Source organism: Aotus nancymaae, unplaced genomic scaffold, assembly GCF_030222135.1.
Source record: "Aotus nancymaae isolate 86718 unplaced genomic scaffold, 86718_ANA_hifiasm-v0.15.2.pri h1tg000007l, whole genome shotgun sequence".
NCBI classification, from domain to species: domain Eukaryota; kingdom Metazoa; phylum Chordata; class Mammalia; order Primates; family Aotidae; genus Aotus; species Aotus nancymaae.
The window spans coordinates 63,924,503-63,944,207 of NW_026988418.1; the positions used below are offsets into that span (position 1 = coordinate 63,924,503).

General features: G+C 39.3%; 1 protein-coding gene across 1 annotated transcript; it reads right to left on the reverse strand.

The window, feature by feature from the left end:
* Positions 1 to 1,584: 1,584 nt before the first annotated feature.
* Positions 1,585 to 12,110, reverse strand: CHIA (chitinase acidic). The gene is given in 12 exon segments (XM_064371948.1): positions 1,585 to 1,844; positions 2,593 to 2,734; positions 2,822 to 2,941; positions 3,705 to 3,890; positions 4,157 to 4,280; positions 4,462 to 4,586; positions 6,818 to 6,983; positions 7,668 to 7,724; positions 10,187 to 10,200; positions 10,202 to 10,392; positions 10,859 to 10,885; positions 12,086 to 12,110. Coding segments are annotated over 12 exon segments (1,437 nt in total).
* Between the last annotated feature and the right edge of the window lie 7,595 nt (positions 12,111 to 19,705).

Genomic DNA, 19,705 nt, shown 5'->3' on the forward strand with positions numbered 1-19,705 from the left:
TCTGGAGACAACACATGCTGGAGAGGATGTGGAGAAATAGGAACAGTTTTACATTGTTGGTGGGAGTGTAAATTAGTTCAACCATTGTGGAAGACAGTGTTGCAATTCCTCAAGGACCTAGAAATAGAAATTCCATTTGACCCAGCAATCCCATTACTGGGTATATATCCAAAGGATTATAAATCGTTCTACTATAAGGACACATGCACACCAATGTTCATTGCAGCACGGTTTACAATAGCAAAGACCTGGAACCAACCCAAATGCCCATCAATGATAGACTGGACAGGAAAAATGTGGCACATATACACCATGGAATATTATGCAGCCATCAAAAACGATGAGTTCACGTCCTTTGTAGGGACATGGATGAACCTGGAAACCATCATTCTCAGCAAACTGACACAAGAACACAAAATCAAACATCGCATGTTCTCACTCATAGACGGGTGTTGAACAATGGGAACACATGAAAACAGGGAGGGGAGCACTATACACTGGGGTCCGTTGGGGGGGAGTAGGAGGGACAGCGGGGGGTGGGGAGTTGGGGAGAGATAGCATGGGGAGAAATGCCACATATAGGTGAAGGGGAGGAAGGCAGCAAATCACACTGCCACGTATGCACCTATGCAACAATCTTGCATGTTTTTCACATGTACCCCAAAACCTAAAATGTAATTAAAAAAAAAAATTAGCCAGGCATGGTGGCATGTGCCTGTAATCCCAGATACTTGGGAGGCTGAGGAAGGAGAATCACTCGAATCCGGGAGGCGGAGGTTGCAGTTAGACGAGATCATGCCACTGTACTGGAGCCTGGTGACAGAGCGAGACTTCATCTCAGAAAAAAAGAAGAAGGAGAAGAAGAAGGCCATCTATCAGCAAATGTTCTCTCTCATCTCACATCCTGGCTTTCTCTGTAGCTCAGCTCTGCATCAAGGACAACGTTTCCTTCCTCCTAGTCCCTCACTACAGCTCCTGAGCTTACACATGACAGACCCACCCACACTAGGTACTGACAGGCAATTACTTGTTCCCAGCTGTAAATTCTGAGGGGTGATGATCTTATTAGTGTTCTTGAACCTGATGTCAATCAGCTAAGCGATGGGAGGGGCCAGTCAATCAGCTCTAGGTCTTCAGTAGAAGTGGAGAGAATGTCCCAGCCTTCCACTCCTTGAGCAAGCCAGGCAGCACTGCCTATATCCCCCAAACTCATGGAAGCACTTCAGCTCCTTCCTGAGGAAAGTCACCTGGTGACAGACCTATCCTCTTCATATCCTCATCCTACCCATGCACCAAACAAGCGGACATTTCCTCCTTACAGCTTCCAACCTTTATGGAGATGAACACAGGCAGATAGAAGCCTGTGGTGCTATTAGCTCCACCACTTCTTTAGGCACACTACTCCATCACTCCCTCCCCACGCATAGCCCTTATTTTCATATCTAGAAAAGGTTTCCACCCAAATCACTTAAAACCAAAGACACTCATGTTTTGACTGCTGATTTTATTGCAGGCCTTTAGGTAGGAGCAATATGTCCTAAGCAAAAGAGACTGGAACTCTAGGGAATATAGACCAGATCAGGCTTATGCCCAGTTGCAACAATCACAGCTGGTGTCAAAGACAAGCCCGGCCTGGCAGTTCTGCTGGTACGTGACTCCATTCAGGCAGTTCCAGAAGGCATTTCTGTTATTTGCCACGGGGTAGAGGCCGTTGGCTTTGCCAGCACAGAATCCACTGCCTCCTGAGCTGCCTCCAGAGCCGCTGCTCCCGCTCCCGCTGCCACTCCCACTGTCGCTGGGAACAGCAGTTATTGGCTCAATGGGCTGAGCTGGAGCCATGCAACCTGAAACATACAGCAATAAAAGCAGACTTGTGGGCCTGGGAGAGGCTCTAAGCTTCACCTAGAGGTGAAGAGAACTGTGGGAGGTGAAGTGTGGAGGTGGGGTGCAGTTGGCTCTGGATCCCTGCAACTAAGAAGATGAGAAAGTAACTCCAGATTCAGGAGTTAACTGAAACTATTGTGTCAAGCCAGCCTGGCTTTTAATTGTAAAAAAGGCTGCTCTTTCCTTATAATATCTAAATCATTCAAAAAAATATTTACTAACCACCCAGTGTATGCAAAACACTTTTCTAGAATCTGGGCATAAGTGGTGAACAAATAAATTCTAGGAAAAATCTGGAAAAAATTCAGAGAACTGTTACATCCCCTGAATCACAGATTAGACATATGAGAACATTGGTGAGGGTTTCTTAAATCTCCCCAGGTGGGCTAAGACTTTGAATAAGGGATTCGGGAGAAGTAGATACTCGCGTTGAAGTTAGTATAATTTCTCAAGTCTCTTCTACACTCTTAAGACTTAGCAGACTTGGAAAACCTACCCAGTTAGGCCTGGCTTTCCATAAGTGCATGATGTTCCTGACAAGGCAGTTCAAGGGTAGAACCTGTGTCTCACCTGGGCAAGAGCAGTGAGGTGAAGCAAAAAGAGGATCCCTGGGCAGGGGGTAGGGGGTGGGAAGACATCAGGGTTGCTTTTTGAGTTAAAGAAGGGGCATTTATACACCTGGGCATCACCCCACCCTCAGTCACTTACTTGCATTCTGCAAGCTGAGGGCCTTCTTCAGGGTGGAGATTAGGGGAAACTTGCCCTGGTCACAGAAAGTGCCAGTGAAGTCATCCAGATCGATGGCCCAGACCATGGCACCTCCAAAGTTGTTCTGCTTAAGCCATTGAGCCTGTTCAAAGAAAGAAGAAAACAGGAATCACTTGATTTCCTGGGACTCAGGCCTGGGACCTCAGCACGTTTAAGGGGCTGATCTTACCTTGATTTCGAAGCTCTTGACGTTGCCATAGCCAACCCACTCATTGCCCTGATAGGAATAAGGCACTTCCTGAGGGGCATCCCATTCCTGAGTGGCTCCATTTTTCAGGAAGGTACAGATCTTTCAAAAGTCAAGAGATTCAAATCTTTTAAATGTTACTCCCATTAAAGAAAAACATGTTTCTTTTTTTTTTTTTTTTTTTTTTTTGAGACCGAGTTTCACTCTTGTTGCCCAGGCTGGAGTGCAGTGGCGCCATCTTGGCTTACCACAACCTCTGCCTCCTAGGTTCAAGTGATTCTCGTTCCTCAGCCTCCCAAGTAGCTGGGATTACAGGCATGCACCGCCACGCCCGGCTAATTTTTGTATTATTAGTAGAGACAGGGTTTCTCCATGTTGGTCAGCCTGGTCTCAAACTCCCGACCTCAGGTGATCCACCTGCCTCAGCCTCCCAAAGTGCTGGGATTATAGGCATGAGCCACCATGCCCAGCCCAGAAAAACATGTTTCTAATTTTTCTTCTTTCATGTCTACATTTGGGGTTTTGCTCTATTTCTAATTACAGGTGTTTATTTGTAGTAAAGAGGATTAAGCTGCTTGTCAAATAATTTTGAGAATCCACAGTAATATGAGAGGTATATTTATTTTATTTCCTGTGTGATAATATAAATTACATTAAAAATGTAGTCTGTTGTGTGAAGGGATATTATGCTTATTAAATGCTCTTCATTTGGATTACGTAAATGAATGTTATTTAAACACTTTAAGCAGCTTTGTTTAAAGCAGTTAGGTAGGAGACAGAATGAACATTCGAGATTTCAGCAGATTCTAGCCCTGAGGCACAGTGCATGGAATTCACAGAGCCCTTTTCAGTCCAATCTATGTACCTCATAGTAAGCCAAGAACCCAGACTCCCTGGTGTAGGGCCCAGCAGGACCAGCACCAGAGGTAGGGGCATCAATTCCAGTGTTGGAAGGGTTGCTCAGGGTGAAGGTGCGTCCATAGGTAGGGAATCCAACAATGAGCTTCTTAGCTGGGGCCCCGTTGTCCTTCCAGTAGTTCATGACATAATGCTGCAATGTCAGTGGGTTGGTTACAAGGCCCAACCAGCTGAGGACCCAGTGCTTAGTTGTAAAACTGTATGATGTTAATTGAAAATGGATTAGTTATTTTTTTCAAAACATTTTGGTGAAGTTGTAATTAATGAAATACAATCAACTTAAGAGGACAGTTGTCCAAGTGAGACAGTTGCAGAATTTTTTATGTTTATTTTGTGTCCCAGTCTGTCTGATTTACATCATCATCTCTGGTCAGCACTTGCATCTTCACAGGAACTCACCACATTGAGGTAGGCGTTGCTGCCAGTGTCCGTCGGGTATTTGTACAGGGGGCTGTTCTCTCCAGTGTAGCCTTCCCAGGAGCCATGGAGGTCGTAGGTCATGACATGGATGTAGTCCAGGTACCTGAGGTGGGGTAGAGGATTTAAAATCATTTCTGATGGTCATTTCCCACACCTGTGAAGGCACATTCCCCCACTTCCAAAGCCTCCTAAACAGGGTCCCTGAATAGCAACACAGACCAAGGACAAGACAGACCTGCCCAAGTGACACCTCCATGAGTTTGGGGATAAGGCACATCACTCACTGCGACAGCTGGGGGATCTCATAGCCAGACTGGATGTTGGAGATGCCAGCAGCTACTGCAGCAGTGACCGTCAGCCCGGGCTTGTTGATCTGCTTGGCCTCCTGCTCAAAAACTTCACGCATTTTCTACAGAATAATAAGGCATAATAGGACATCTATGATGCTGATTTTAGCTCCTTAAATAATAATAAACATATGCTTGTATAATACTTCTCTGTCTTAAATTGCTTTCATGTATTTTATTTTACTTTAGTCTCTCAACTACCTAATAAAGTAGATAGGATACATTATATTATTGAATTTTATAGCTATCTAATATGCATAAAAGTTAGGACACTTCACCAAAGTCCCACAGTGAGTTAGTAGGTAGGTCATGACCAGAACCCAGATCCCAGATGACATCAGAGCTCCATGGTATCTCTATACTCTGAAGCTGTAGTTGCAGTGATACCTTACATCTAGCAGTATAAAAATTTGTTTCATAAAGTAGATGAAGTACTTTATAGGACTGACATCCCATCAAATAAAATGGTGAATTGGCCAATAAGGAAGGTGGTAATAGCTAGATGATAGGTTCCCATTCAATGCTAGAGATTAACCCACATGTATCTGTTTGACTGTAATCTCATTTGAAGTATTGGGTTTAGTTCTTATAGTTGAAACATTAGGGGTGCCAGAGTATGTTCTAGTGAAGGGTGGCTCTGAAAATTGTCATGTGGTTACTGATTGAGGGAACTAAGTTATTTAACTCGAGTAAGAGAAATTATAGGCAAGGAATCACAGCTGTCTTAAAACATTAAGCCCACATATTGCAAAAGGTACAGTCTTATTCTCTGTTGCTTCAGTAGGCAGAACTAGAAACAATGACCAGAAGTTGTAAATTGTGACTGGAGGCATGTTCAAGCCAAGAAAGAGATACTCCTTTCTGATCATTAGAGCTATTCAACAAATAAGTAAATTGACTTTTCACCTAGTTACTTAACATTGAAACTATTCATTGGCTGGCTGATGATCTGGTACATAGAATGGTATAGCAAACAACGTGTCTTGGGAGACAGTAAGTCTAAAAAGCAAGTATATCAAATCAAGCTTTTTTGTCCTGAACTCCAGATGGATATTTATCTGATGCCTACTGGGCATTCCTTTAGGGTGCTCTGCAGATACCTCACACTCATCATGTTCAAGAGCAGTTCTTTTTATTTCAAATCTATACTTCTTCCTGCATTTACCATCTTAGTTAATAGCATCACAATCAAACCCATCCTCAAAGTCAGAAAACTGGGCGTCCTCTCTATTTCCCATTTCCAGTTGATTTCCAAATCCTATTGACTCTATCCTCTTGATATATCCTCTTCTTCTCTCAGTATAGAGACTTTGTTGGGGCCCTGATCATTTCTTGCTTTGTTTACTACAATAACCTCCTAATTCTATCCGTGACTTCTCATCTCCTTCTAATTTATCCTCTATGGTTAAAATCAGCTCTCTACTATTTAAAATTATTCAAAATAGTCCCATTGCCTCAAAGGTAAAGTACAAATTCCTAAACATAATATAAAAATTCTCACGATATCTGGTTCTTGTCACCCACGCAACTTCACAGCCATTGCTCACCCACTTGCTCACACTTATCTATCATTTGTGCCATTCCCATCCTCACTTGATTAGTTAACACCAGTTTCTTTCGAGGCTGAGCCCAAGCACGACTTTCTCTAGAAATGCTTTCTGATCCTGCCCCAGAGCAGAATTGGGTACACTCTTTCTTTGTTACTTTTGTACCCTGCAGACCTCTATCATGGTATTTATCACAATACACTGTATTGTTCATTGTTTTCAGTCTTCCACCTCAGAAGAAGTTCTTCCAAGCCAAGGATAGTGTCTTACTCTTATCTTTAGCCTGACGATATCTGCCACAGAGTATGTGCTCAGTAATAACGGGCAGCCTAGTGTAGTGGTTACAAGCAAGGGACTCTGTAGCCAAACTGCAGAGGTAGTTATGATGCCTACTAGCTGTGTAACTTGGGCAAGTTACTTAAACCCTCTCTGTACTTTAATTTCCTCATCTGTAAAATAAAGATTATAATACTTATAGTATGTATGCCATAGAGCAAATGTGAAGATGAAATGAGTTATGGTTCTTAAAACAACATGTAGGGTAGTGCCTGGCACACAACTCACAGGTTATTTTGTTGCTGCTATTAAATGTTTGTTTAATGAATGCATGACATAGAAGAATCTTTGCAATCTTATATTCCATCAGTTTAAATTCAAGTTTAGTTTTACCCTACAGCCACCCAATTCTCCTTGGAAAGAAAGACTTTGAATCTTTTTGGGCTAAAGACTGTGACTTCCTTTCCTACCTGCACCAGGACAGTGAAGAGATGCTTGTCCTGAGGAGGGCTCCCACGAGAGCCAGGGTACTCCCAGTCAAAGTCCAGCCCGTCAAACTCATACTGGCGCAGGAATTTGATGACTGAGGTGATGAAAGTCTGGTGGTTCTCAGGAGTGGAAACCATGTCAGTGAAACTGTGGGAGACACAAAGAAGGCAGCATGAGGCCTTGGTGGCCCCAACACTTTGGAGTAAAATTAAGCTCTCAGTTTCTGCCTCGGAGCCCTTCATCGGGACCCACAGAGCAGATTAAAGCATGTTCTTGTTTTTCTCCTCTCTTCCCTGTGTAATCACTACTCTTCCCAGCCATGGTATCTTAACATTCCCTTCATTTTGTTATCCCCCAACTCTGTTCTTTCTCCCAAGCTGCCCTCGTTTCTTTGAACACCTGGGAAACCCAGCACGCTGTGTTCCTTCCCCAAACAGTCCGCCAAGTTCATGTACCCTCCAAGAAGTCCTCTTGTTCATTTGTGTGATTTTTTCGTTCCTCCTCCGACCAGGAGGTAAACAGACAGAAGCACTGTGACACTCTCCTCAGGGTTTGTACTCTTGAAATACTTTAAGAAGAGGTTGTTTGGGAACCTCCGTAAACTTCTGTGGATAGGGCCCCAAAATGTTCACCCAAAATTAAATGTATGAAATAAATTGTGTTCCATTTAATATTGAGATTCCGGTGTAGCAATTTATTTAATTCACATACTGTTTTATGTATATCCTCAATACCCTGTCTTAGACTGTGAAGTCTAAAGGGACAGTGATCACATGGGGCGAACTTGCTTTCAATAGCAAACGAACAATATGCTCTCCACAGAAGACTTACGGGGCAGTCCCAAAGTTCCAGCCCCCAATGGCCGGGAGAGTTTTCAGCTGGCTGTTCCTGTAAAGCAAAGGATAGAAACAGATAAATTTCAAAACTCATGAGTCCCTCTGTTTAAAATACATTGCTTTAGTATTGGATCTGATCATATATTTTTGTTTTGCCTTTTGTAGAACAATTTTCCTCCACTAATGAAAACTTCCTTTATAAAAGTTATTTGTGTTGTTCTTGTCATAAATGCTCTCAGGGTTTCCTAGGGAAATTTGAATTTTGAAACTGAGCTTTAAAAAATATTGTGTATTGGCAGTATCTTTGATATGCATAACTTAAAAAGCATAAATAGCTAATATAACATTCTATTCCATCAGATAAAATGGTAAATGTTGCATGAGCTTAATTACATTCTTAGCCTCTATAAAATTAACATAAATTAATTGGATTGAAATTATACACATTCTCTGGAATAGAAACTCCCAAACATAAATGTACATAATAATTAAGTGCAAGGGTTGTGGGAGGACAACATTAAAGATCTGGGTTTATCACCCCTTCCCCTGAGATTTCGAGTCAGTTGGATTGCAGTAGGGACTGACACTTTAATCAAGTACTCCACATGATTCCGATGCAAGTAGTCAATGGACCGCACTTCGAGAAACACGGCTGTAAAGGGGTTTATTTGCCCTTAGCCATTGTAACTAAAGTTCTAGTAGCTGTATTCACAATAATGCCATTACTGATGGTAGCAATCACCTGTAGCTTTCCTTCTCTTAAACATAACTAAACCGAACAAAATCAACTCAGAATGGATTAAAGACCTAAATGTATGACCTCAAACTGTAAAACTCCTGGAAGAAAACCTAGGAAAAAGCTTCACAAGCTACAGCAAGAATTTTTTGGATATGACATGGAAAGTGCAGAAACAAAAGCAAAAATAGACTGGGATTATATCAAGCTAAAAAGTTTTTGCATGACAAAGGAAACAGAGTGAAGAGACTACCTATGGAATGGGAGAAAATAGTTGGAAATCGTATATCAAGTAAGGAGTTAGTATCAAAAATACATAGGAAATGTATACGGCTCAGTAATAAGAAAGCCAATAACCCAATTAAAAAATGGGCAGAGGACCTGAATAAACATTTCTCAAAAGAAGACATACCAATAGTCAACAAGTGCATGAAAAATGCTCAACAGCACTAATCATCAGAGAAATGCATATCCAAATCCAACAAGGCACCACTCAATCCAGTAAGAATGGCTGTTATCAAAAAGATGAAAGGTAAGTGTTGGAGAGGATGTGGAAAAAAAGGAACTCTTGCACACTGTGGGTGGGAATGAACATTAGTACACCCATTATGGAAAACAGTATAGATGTTTCTCAAACAATTAAAAGTATAACTACCATACGATCCAGCAATTACACTACTGGGTTTATATCCAAAGGAAATGAAATCAGTGTGTTGAAGAGATATTTGAATTTTCGTGTTCATTGCAGCACTATTCACAATAGCTAAGATGCGGAATCAACGTAAGTGCCCATCAATGGTTGAATGGACAAAGAAAATGCGGTATATATACACAATGGATACTATTAAGCCTTAAAAAAGAGGCAGAAATCCTGCCACTTGCAGCAATATGGATAAACCTGGAGGATATTATGTTAAGTGAAATAAACCAGGCACAGCAAGACAAACACCACATGATCTCACTTGTAAGTGGAATCTAAAAAAAGTTGAACTCATGAAAGTATAGAGTAGAATGGTGGTTAGCAGAGGCTGGGGGTGGTGTGGGGATGGGGGTTGGGGGGATGTTGGTCAAAGGATACAAAATTTCAGTTAGAAATGAGCAGTAAGTTGCAGAGGTCTATTGTACAATATGGTAACTATTGTTAATAACAATATATTGTATTTTGAAAATTGCTAACAGTACATTTGAAGTGTTCTTACCACAAAAAAAATTAAGTATTTGTGGTAACGCATATGTTGATGGTTAAATTGAGCTGTTCCACACTGTATACATATTTCAAAACATGACATTGTCAGCCAGGTGTGGTGGCTCATGCCTGTAATCCTAGCACTTTGGGAGGCTGAGGCGGGTAGATCATGAAATCAGGAGTTCGAGACCAGCCTGACCAATGTGGTGAAACCCCATCTTTACTAAAAATACAAAAATTAGCTGAGTGTGGTGGCAGATGCCTGTAATCCCAGCTACTCAGGAGGCTGAGGTAGAAGCATCGCTTAAACCTGGGAGGCAGAGGGTGCAGTGAACATGCCACTGCACTCCCGCCTAGGTGACAGAGCAAGAATCGTCTCAAAAACAAAACAAAACAAAACAAAAAACAAAAACAAAACCCACGACATTTGTCCATGATAAACACATACAATTTTGTCAATTATAAAGGAAAAATGAAATGCAGTCTTGGTCCCTATCTCAGACCCATGGATCTGAACTATGTTTCAAGAAGCATTAATGTTTGGGAAGTACTGAAAAAGGAGATACCAAATTAAATATCTCCCTCCTCCTACTTGTTTTTCAGCCTAGTTGAAAGCTTGGTAGAGAGTCTTGTCATTCCATTCAATGGTGGTGATCTTGTTGTTCCGCATCCCAGCAAAGGCGTAGATCAGGTGGGTACAGAGGCAGGGGTCGATGTCGTCAGGCTTGAAGCGCCCCAGGCCAGGCCGGTACTGGGCCCAGTTGGTGAAGTAGCATGTCAGCTGGTAGGCAGAGCCTATGTGTAATCAGCAGGAGGGACAATGGCCTGGTTTAGGAGTCACTGAATTGTGCTGTGAGTTTTGACCCTGCCTCTGTTTCCCTCCCTGTGCCTCAGATGCCTGATCTCTGAGTGGAGGTAGTTAGTATGAACACTCTTACAGATGCACCCAAAGATTCTAACTCAGAACTAGTCACTAACTTGCGGTTGTTTATTTTTAACTTTGATAGACTCATTTTGGGATTTTTGGAGAAGCGTAGCTAGCAGCCTTCTGAGAAAAGATGCTCATAGTCCTATGAAGCCCAATGAATACGAGTTTATAATTCAGATGGTCATGCTGAAGAGCGTGGCAGTGACAGCCAATTGAAAACGATTACACCCAAATCAAACCCATCTGTCTGTGAAGCAAACAGCAGCTCTCTTTCCCTAGTATGGTTTATCTCATATATATATTCAATGATAAAACATGGAGTCCGTGACTTATCCAGCTGCACATTCAGTACAAGAGCAAGACCTAGGTAGAAAAAAAAACGACAACATGTCCTTTGAACCAATTGTCTGTACCCTGTAGAACCTAACTCTGAAGCATTGATTGCCTTCCAATTTACCGTAAATTAATTGTTACAGCCTCAGTGAAATTTAGTAGTGATTCCAAAGGTTTTTCAGTGAACGCAACAGTGGATCTACCTTTCTCCCCTTTGTAAAATATGACCATGGTGCCTTCTTCTTACACCATGTCACAAATAAATGTTACTGAATGGTGAGTCTGAAGTCTACTATCTATGGAAGATGTACTTACTGAAATAATCACCTGGTCACTGTACTCAGTGACTACACATCCATTTGTGTTTCACCTCCCTGAGTGATAGAATACAGCCTTCCAACAGACAAGGCATCTTCTAAAACAGATAATTCAGTATCTTCTGAGCCTTAGGAGTTTTTTGGAATGACTTTCAGGAGCCCTTAGGCGAGGAGTGAAGAGCTAGGAACTGTGAGGTGAGACTCCAGATGCCTTTCCCTGGCTTCTACAAAGCAGTTCTTCTACTCTGATTGTTTCATAAATTGAGCCTGAGGTTTCATTTGGAAAAGGTTCAGAAGCTTAAACAGTTTGCAAATCCCAGCTCTAGAGCAAGTAATAAATTCTGGGTATGACTTGACTCTAAGCAATTTACTGAATCAAACTCTTTGAATAGTTTAACTTCTAACATGTTTATGGTACATCATCAACTCAGTAGGATAATCAAGGAATAAAAAGAGAAATAATTCTGAAAACAGCAGAACAAAGACAACTTCCATAACTCTCTCTTAATTCCTACTGATTTTCATCCCCGAAAAACCTAGCCCAAGGACACAAGCACATAAATAAACATTGTTCCAATTAAAATGAGATGCTGTAGGAAGATGAATAAAGAAAAAGGAATGACCGAACAAAAGATGAAAGAGTAAGACTAACACTGGGAGAAAGTAAACCTTTCCTTTAGGAGCAGGCCTGTGGGATTAACAAAAGCAGACATGTTACCAGAGTTAGTTGCGCTTAAGAAAACAAGAGGCAGACTGATTTGTATGTAACAAGATTCACCTGAAATTTGAAACAATGGAAGAAGAATGGAAAAGTGTAGAGATGCAGTATGAAGACCACGTCATGGTTGTAAGAGCCTGTGAGAGAAAAAGAAACCAGCTAAGATGAAGGGTGAATCTCTGATTACAAACTCACCTGTGAGGAGAATAAGTTTTGCCATGGTTGCAGTTAGTACCAGTCCCGCAGAGCCTAGAATGGCTTTTTTATGTGTTCTGATTCCGTGACTATCACAAGGGCTTCCAAACGGAGAGCAATTTAACCCAGATGTGTATGTAGTTAATCAGTAAATCAACAGATCCCCTCTTCTACAAACACCCTCCCCAGACCTTCAACCGACAGCCTCCCACCACCAGCATCACCACCTTCTCTGCCCAACAAGGACAGAACAAGGCCACGGCTCCTAATAGGGTGGTGGAGACCATCACCATGGAAAGCACCAGTTTAATAGCTTTTTTGGCAGTTCCAAGGGCTGATAAGAATCTGTTTAGATAGTGTAGTTAGATTTTCTGTTGTGGACATTTCGTGCCTAGCATCAAAGCAAGTCTTTATGGAAAACTAAATAGCAAAACCCTCTGGAAGTAATTAGCTGTTCTTAAACATTTTTCTTCATGGAATTATTCATATGTAATTTGTACGATCAGTGCCTAAGAAATTTTCCCTCTTCAGGTGCTACTTTCTGAATTCTACTCACACGTGTTCTTTGGAATGGCTTCAAGTCACAACTATATGATAATTTTATTTAAGAATGTTTGGATTTCAAAATGTCCCCCATGAAGGTCACCAAGAACTCTCTAGTGTTCCGTAGTTTCAAATGACATCCACTAAAAACTATTTTGTGTTGCTAATGGATAGAAATAATGTTGATGATATTGACAATATTGAAATGAATCTCTTAATAGAAATATTTGCAACTTGACCATTTCTGGAATTTTGTATTTAAAATTAATGCTAATCTACCCCTTCCAAACATAATTCACTACCATTATTCTATAATACATTTCTCCTTTGGTCAAAGGTCTGTTCTTTGTCCTCAAACATGCCTTTCATGTCTTTGCTCAAGTTATCCCTCCACTCCTTGCCTGTAATGACTTGCTGCAATGTCTCCTTATCCTCACTGCCTATCCCAATCTTAGCAATTCTTCCAAGTCCAGCTCGGATCTTCTCTGTGTATCTCAATGATCTCTCCTTCTTCTGATTTACTTTATGTACTCTAGCACATATTTTCTGTATTGCTTATATGATACTGTCTTGTGACAATACCAGGAATGCAGCTGGTGGGAATATGGGTGCTCATTATGGGATATCAGCACCTTAGCAGAATTCTTGTGAGTCCAGACAGTTTTTTCCGTTTATCACATTCAGAAACTAAATTGTATCCATTCTTCCTGTGATCGGTAGGTTAGGTGTTTTGTTCTACTCTCAGAACCAGATAAAGTCTAATAGAAGTGATGTCAGGGAACATTTTTGTTTTATTTTAGTTCCAAGGTACATGTGCAGGGTGTGCAGGTTTGTTACACAGGTAAACATGTGCCATGGTGGTTTCCTACCCCCATTAACCCATCACCTAAATATTAAGCACAGCATGCATTAGTTATTTTTCCTGATGCTCTCCCTCCTGCCACCCCCACCAACAGGCCCTAGTGTGTGTTGTTCAGGGAAAATTTCAATTGTGAAAATAATCATATCAACAAACACTACAGGTACCTACTATCTGCCAGAGACTATATTTGGTGCTTATATCGCTTAGGCTTTAATTTTGTAAGAAATCAAAACCAACTCTAATAAGCACAAATCAATATATTTGAAAGACATGAAGAAGCTCACAGAATCAAAAATAATACAGAACCTGCCTCTAATATAATAGAAACCAAGTCTTCCTCTGGGGAGGGTTATGGGAGGAAGGCTTAGAATAAATAAACTTCAATTTTATTTTCCATCCATCAATGACAAGAATTAAATTCTGGGGGAAAGGCATATTGTTAAATAACACTAGACCTTTGATTAGGGAAATAGCAGGGTATTTGGATTAACATTTTCTCCAGGACTGGTCACAAAATACAATTCTAAAAGAATAAAAAGTTTAAGCTGAGTGACTAAAAATAACTACATCAGAAGACTTGACTTTATTATTTCTTTTACACTACAAAGAGGATTATTACTATCACATCAATTTTGCAGATGAGAAAATTAAGCAGCTATTAAACACCAGATCTAGGATTCAGTGTGGAGACAAGACCAGCTGTCTCCACAATGGGAATTTCCTAATTTATACAGCACTGCTTCTCTGTGTTAAGTAGGCAAGCTTTTGGTCCAGGTTGAAATGAGTAAGGCTCTTTCCCCAGATAGTCAGTCAGGAGAATACAGTTGAGCCACAGAGTCAGAATGTGTCAAATAAGTGTCAAGGATTTGTAAAAACAAACAGCAAGGCCAGTAGCTCCAGGTTTATTTTATTCAGGACTATCGGGTGTAGCTACCATTTATATCTAATGAGATATTGTCTATTGAATTTGGCATCCCTGATTCTAAATAAATGACGTGACCTGCAGATTAAACATTCCTTTTCAATAGTTCCTTAAAAGCTCCAAGTGTGTCCCCATCAAACTTGCATCCTATCTGAGCACTTGGGTGTTGGAAAGAATTACTGCCATTATGAGTCATAGAATGAATAGTTTTAAATTGTGACCATGTGTATCCTTTTACATTATTAATTTTTTCAATAACCTTGTATTATTTTTAGTCTCTTTAATTGTAAAATCTACAATAAACATGACTTTAGGTATGCATTTTAAGAGAAATGTGGCTGGGCACAGTGGCCTGTAGTCCCAGAACTTTGGGAAGCTGAGGCGGATGTATCACCTGAGGTCAGGAGTTCAAGATCAGCCTGGCCAATGTGGTGAAACCGTCTTTACTAAAAATACAAAAATTAGCTGGATGCGGTGACAGCTGCCTGTAATCTCAGCTATGCTAGAGGCTGAGGTAGGAGAATTGCTGGACCCTGGGAGGCAGAAGTTGCAGTGAGCTGAGATCACACCATTGCACTCCTGCTCAGGCAACAACAGCAAGACCCCTTCTTAAAAAAAATAAAAAAAGGAAAAAGTTAAAATGAAAACCCTTTCCCCATCATCTAGTTTAAAAAATAACATGATCTTTGACTATTACCCTGTATGCTTCTCTCCAGTTAAATGCTGCTCGTTCCCCTGGAGTAACTACTATTCTGAGTTTTGATCTATTTTCTTACTTTGTTTATAATATTGTCACATATGTCTGTTCCCCTAAATAATACATTCATTAGTTTTATATTTACTTTTTATAATCACTTTATTATATTAGTTTTAACATGTTCGTTAGTCTTTGTAGAAATGAAATAATACCATATGCATTCTATTTCATTCATTTTTAGCTCAGCATTGTTTTTGAGATTTATCCAATTGTTACAAGTAGCAGCTCTGTGGTATTCCATTATACAATATGCTGTGATTTACTTATCCTTTCTATGAATAACAACATATGGTTTATTTTCAGCATTTTTCTTCTGCATGCTTCTATAAGTGTTCCTGTACACAGATCTCTTGGTGCTCATTTGGAAGAGTTTTTCCAATGTTTACACCTAGGAATGGAATTGCCCAGTGAAATATTACATGCATATTAAAATTTACTATTTAGTTAGAAAGTTTCTTCCAAAGTAGTTATATCAATTTACATTACCAGCAGCAATGTATGAGAATTCCTATCACTCTACATCTTTGCCAAAACCTAATCATCAGACTAAAATTTGTGTCATTAAGATGAGTAGTTTTAGTTTATATCTATCAAATTACTAATGTGGTTGAGCATTTTTGACATTTATTGGCTGCTTTTGTTTTCTGTGAAATGCCTGCTTGTATCTTTTGCCCATTTTTCTATTGTGCTGTTCACAAGTTTATTAATTTTTATAGTCATGCTTTATATATTCTGGATTGTAATTATTTTTCAGTTATGTGCGTTGAACATATCTTTTCCCACTTTACGGCTTATTTTTTCACTGTTTTTACAGTGCCTTATAATAAAAATAAATTCTTAATTTTAATATAGTCAAATGCATACCACTTGTTCTTTATAGTTTGATTTTTTGGAATCTTATTTGAAAGATTTCTCCTTACTCTGAAAATGTAAAATCCTTTATATTTTCTTCTAAAATTTTAAATGTTGCCTTTAAATTTGAGCTTTTACTCTATCAAATTTATCTTTTGTGTGTAGTGCATAGACTTGATCTAATTTTATTTTTTCCACGTGAGGAACTACTTGCTCCAGCATAATTTTAAAACCCCATCTTTTCCACACTAATTTGAAATGCCATTTCTGCCACTCCTCAGATCTGTCATAGTTAACCCACCCTCCAACACACACACACACACACACACACACACACACACAGCTTTTCATCCTCAGGAATGCCTTAGTTATCTTGGCCTTTTATGCTTTCATTTTAATTTTATCATAAAAATTTCAAAAGAAATTCCGTTGGACTTTTGATTGGAATTACATGGAATAACATTGGAAAAATGAAAATCTTCATGATTTTAAGTTTTTCCATGAAAATGGGTTGCCTCTCAAGTTATTTGCATCTTTGAAAGTGTCTGTTAATAAAGTTATATAACTTTCTCCACAGTAATCTTTCACATCTTAAAAAATTATAGATCTCTTATATATTTTGTCTCTACTGTAGATGATACCATTTTAAACTGCATTTTCTATTACTTGTTTGTATAAATACAATTAATCTTTATAAAAACTTTAATTCCAGCAATATCACTAAACATGATTATTAGTTTAAATAATTTTTGATGCATTTTTTGGTTTCTGTGTCATCTGAGAATAATGGCAGTTTTCTTTCTTTACTTCCAATATGCTTAGCTTAAAGGAGCATCACATAGAAGGAAAATGAGGAAAGGATTCTGAGAAGATGTCACACTAGAAAGCACCAGAAATCTGTCTCCCTTCGTAACAAAAATTTCACTGGCAGAATTTGTCTGATGCAACTACTCTGGAACTCTAGAGTCTACTGAAGCCCTGCAACTTCAGAAGAAAGCTTCATAGGTAAATTGAAGTTAATTTTAGTCAGTTTCAGTTCTTAGCACAGTAGCAGATATTCTTCCTTCACCACTAAGCCCCAAGGCAGGAAGCTGTGCATGTGTTCTGGGAGCAGCTTACATAGAGCTTGTGGGAGACGGGGTGGGCAATAAAGGGCTATGTTTTTCAAATATCAGAGATCTGTGCTCTTGTCACTGATTGCTGCTTCTGATTACAAAGGTGCAGACAAAGAGGCAGGCAGTCGTTGTTGCACCTTCCCCCATGGTTGCAAGCTACTCCTCCTCTGGCTGAAGTAATATCCTGGTGATGTAAAGGGTTGGCAGCATTCTTATCTTCCCTTGATTTTTCTCTTTCCAACATTTGGAAGCCAGACATCAAACATGAGGACATTTAAAAATTACTGTATATACTGGGATAATTAGAAAGTGACTGTATATGCCCAAGGAAAGACTCAGAAAAGACCTGTGAAGATATTAAGTTTGTACTTCAGGTTTATTCTCAGCACAGGGCTAGCTTACAACAAAAACAACAAAACAAAACCCCAAACCAAAGCCAAGTGCAGTGACCTGTAATCCCAGCTACTCAGGAGACTGAGCTCAGAGGGGCATTTGAGCCCAGGAGTCTGAGGCCAGCCTGGGCAACAGCAATATCACAGCTCTAAAAAATAAAAAAAGACAAGAAACCAAAACAATAATAAATAAACCCCAGCAAATCCTGGGGTTTTCAGAGATACCACGTTATTTGATTCCAATGTCCAGTTTTTAACCAAAAATCACAAGGCATACAAAGAAACAAGAAAGCATAGCTCATTCAAATGAAAAAAGTAAATCAACAGAAATATCTCTGAAAAAGACCTGAGGGCAAATATACTAGGCAAAGACTTTAGAAAAACTGTCTTGAATATGCTCAAAGAACTAAAAAAAAATGTAGAGAATGAAGAAAATTATGTATGAACAAAATGTTAATATTAATAATAAGATTTTTTAAAACTTGAACCAAAACATAAAATAAATTCTGGAGCTAAAAAGTAACATAACTGAAATGGAAAACTCACTAGAAAGGTTCAGGGGCAGATTTGCACTGATAGGAGAAAGAATTGGTAAACATAAAGACAGGAGAGTGAAAATTATCAAGTTTGAGGAACCAAAAGAAAACAAATTGAAGAACACTGAACAGAGCCTAAAGGACATGTGTGTGTGTATGTGTGTGGAGTGCATGGCAACATATTCAAGCTTACATACATGGCATTTGAGGTTGAGCATGGAAAAATACTGAGGCACTGTGTGTATGTTATTTGCACATGAGAATGAAACTCCTTGACCTTGGAAACAGGACAGGGAGTGGAGTGTGTGGTGTGATAAGGTATACTAAAAACAGCCTCTTGAGAATGCAGTTTGCCTGTGTACAAGATCACAGCTGCCTCAGCATCCCACCTCAAATGACCATCTAGTGGGTGTTTGTAGTTAATACAAACCCTTTCAATAAATGTTTGGTGGATGGATGCTGGAGCAGACTCTCCCAGAAGAGCTGCTTCCCTATCCCCGCTCAGCTGGAACTGTCTGAGTACTTAGTTCTTGGCATTCACAGCAAGCTATATGCTCTGCAATGTGAAAAGCCATCAAGTGGACCAACATACATATTGTGAGAATTTGAGAAAAATAAAAGAGAAAGAAAGGATCAAAGAGAATATTTTAAAAGATAATGGACTAACACTTTCCACATTTGATGAAAGACATGTATATAAATATCCAAGAACTCAGCAAACTCCAAGTAAGATGAACTCAAAGAAATCCACCCCAAGGCACATTATAATCAAAATTTAAAAGCCAAAGACAGAGTCTTGAAAGCATCAAAAGAGGAGCAACTGGCCACATACAAGGGATCCTCAATAAAATTATCAGCACATTTCTCATCAGAAACTTTGGAAGCCAGAAAACAGTGGGCAGATATATTCAAATTCTGAAAGAAAAAAAGTGTCAACCAAAAATCTTGTATCTGGCAAAACTATCCTTCAAAAGCAAGGGATAAGATGAAACATTTCTAGATAAATAAAAACTGATGTAGTTTGTTACCAGTGGACCTGTCCTGCAAGAAATGCTCAAAGGAGTTCTATAGGGTAAAATAAACAGACACTACACAGCAACTTGATGCCATATGAATAAATAAAAGTTCTCAGTAAAAGTAAACACATGGGCAATTATAAAAGATAGTATTATTGTAACAATGGCTTGTAACTCCACGTTTTGCTTTCCACATAATTTAAGAGACAAATGCATTTCAAAGAATCATTAGTTTATGTTTTTGAACATACAATGTATAAAGGTGATGTTTCATAACATCAACAACTGAAAGGGGTAAGAAATGGGGCTGTAAAGAAGCAGAGTTTTTGTAAGTTATTGCAGTTAAACATGTGTAAATTAAAATTAGAATGTTATAATCTTAGAATATTAAATGTAATCCCCATTGTAACCACAAAGAAAATAGCTCTGTGTGTGTGTATATATGTGTGTGTGAATGTATATATGTATATATGTATATGTGTATATATGTGTGTGTATATATATAAAAAATATATATATATAAGGAAATAAGAAAGAAATGTAAGCATTTTACTATAAAGAACTAATCACAAAGAAAGTACTGTCAGAAATGAGGGACAAAAAAACTAAAAGGCATATAGAAAAC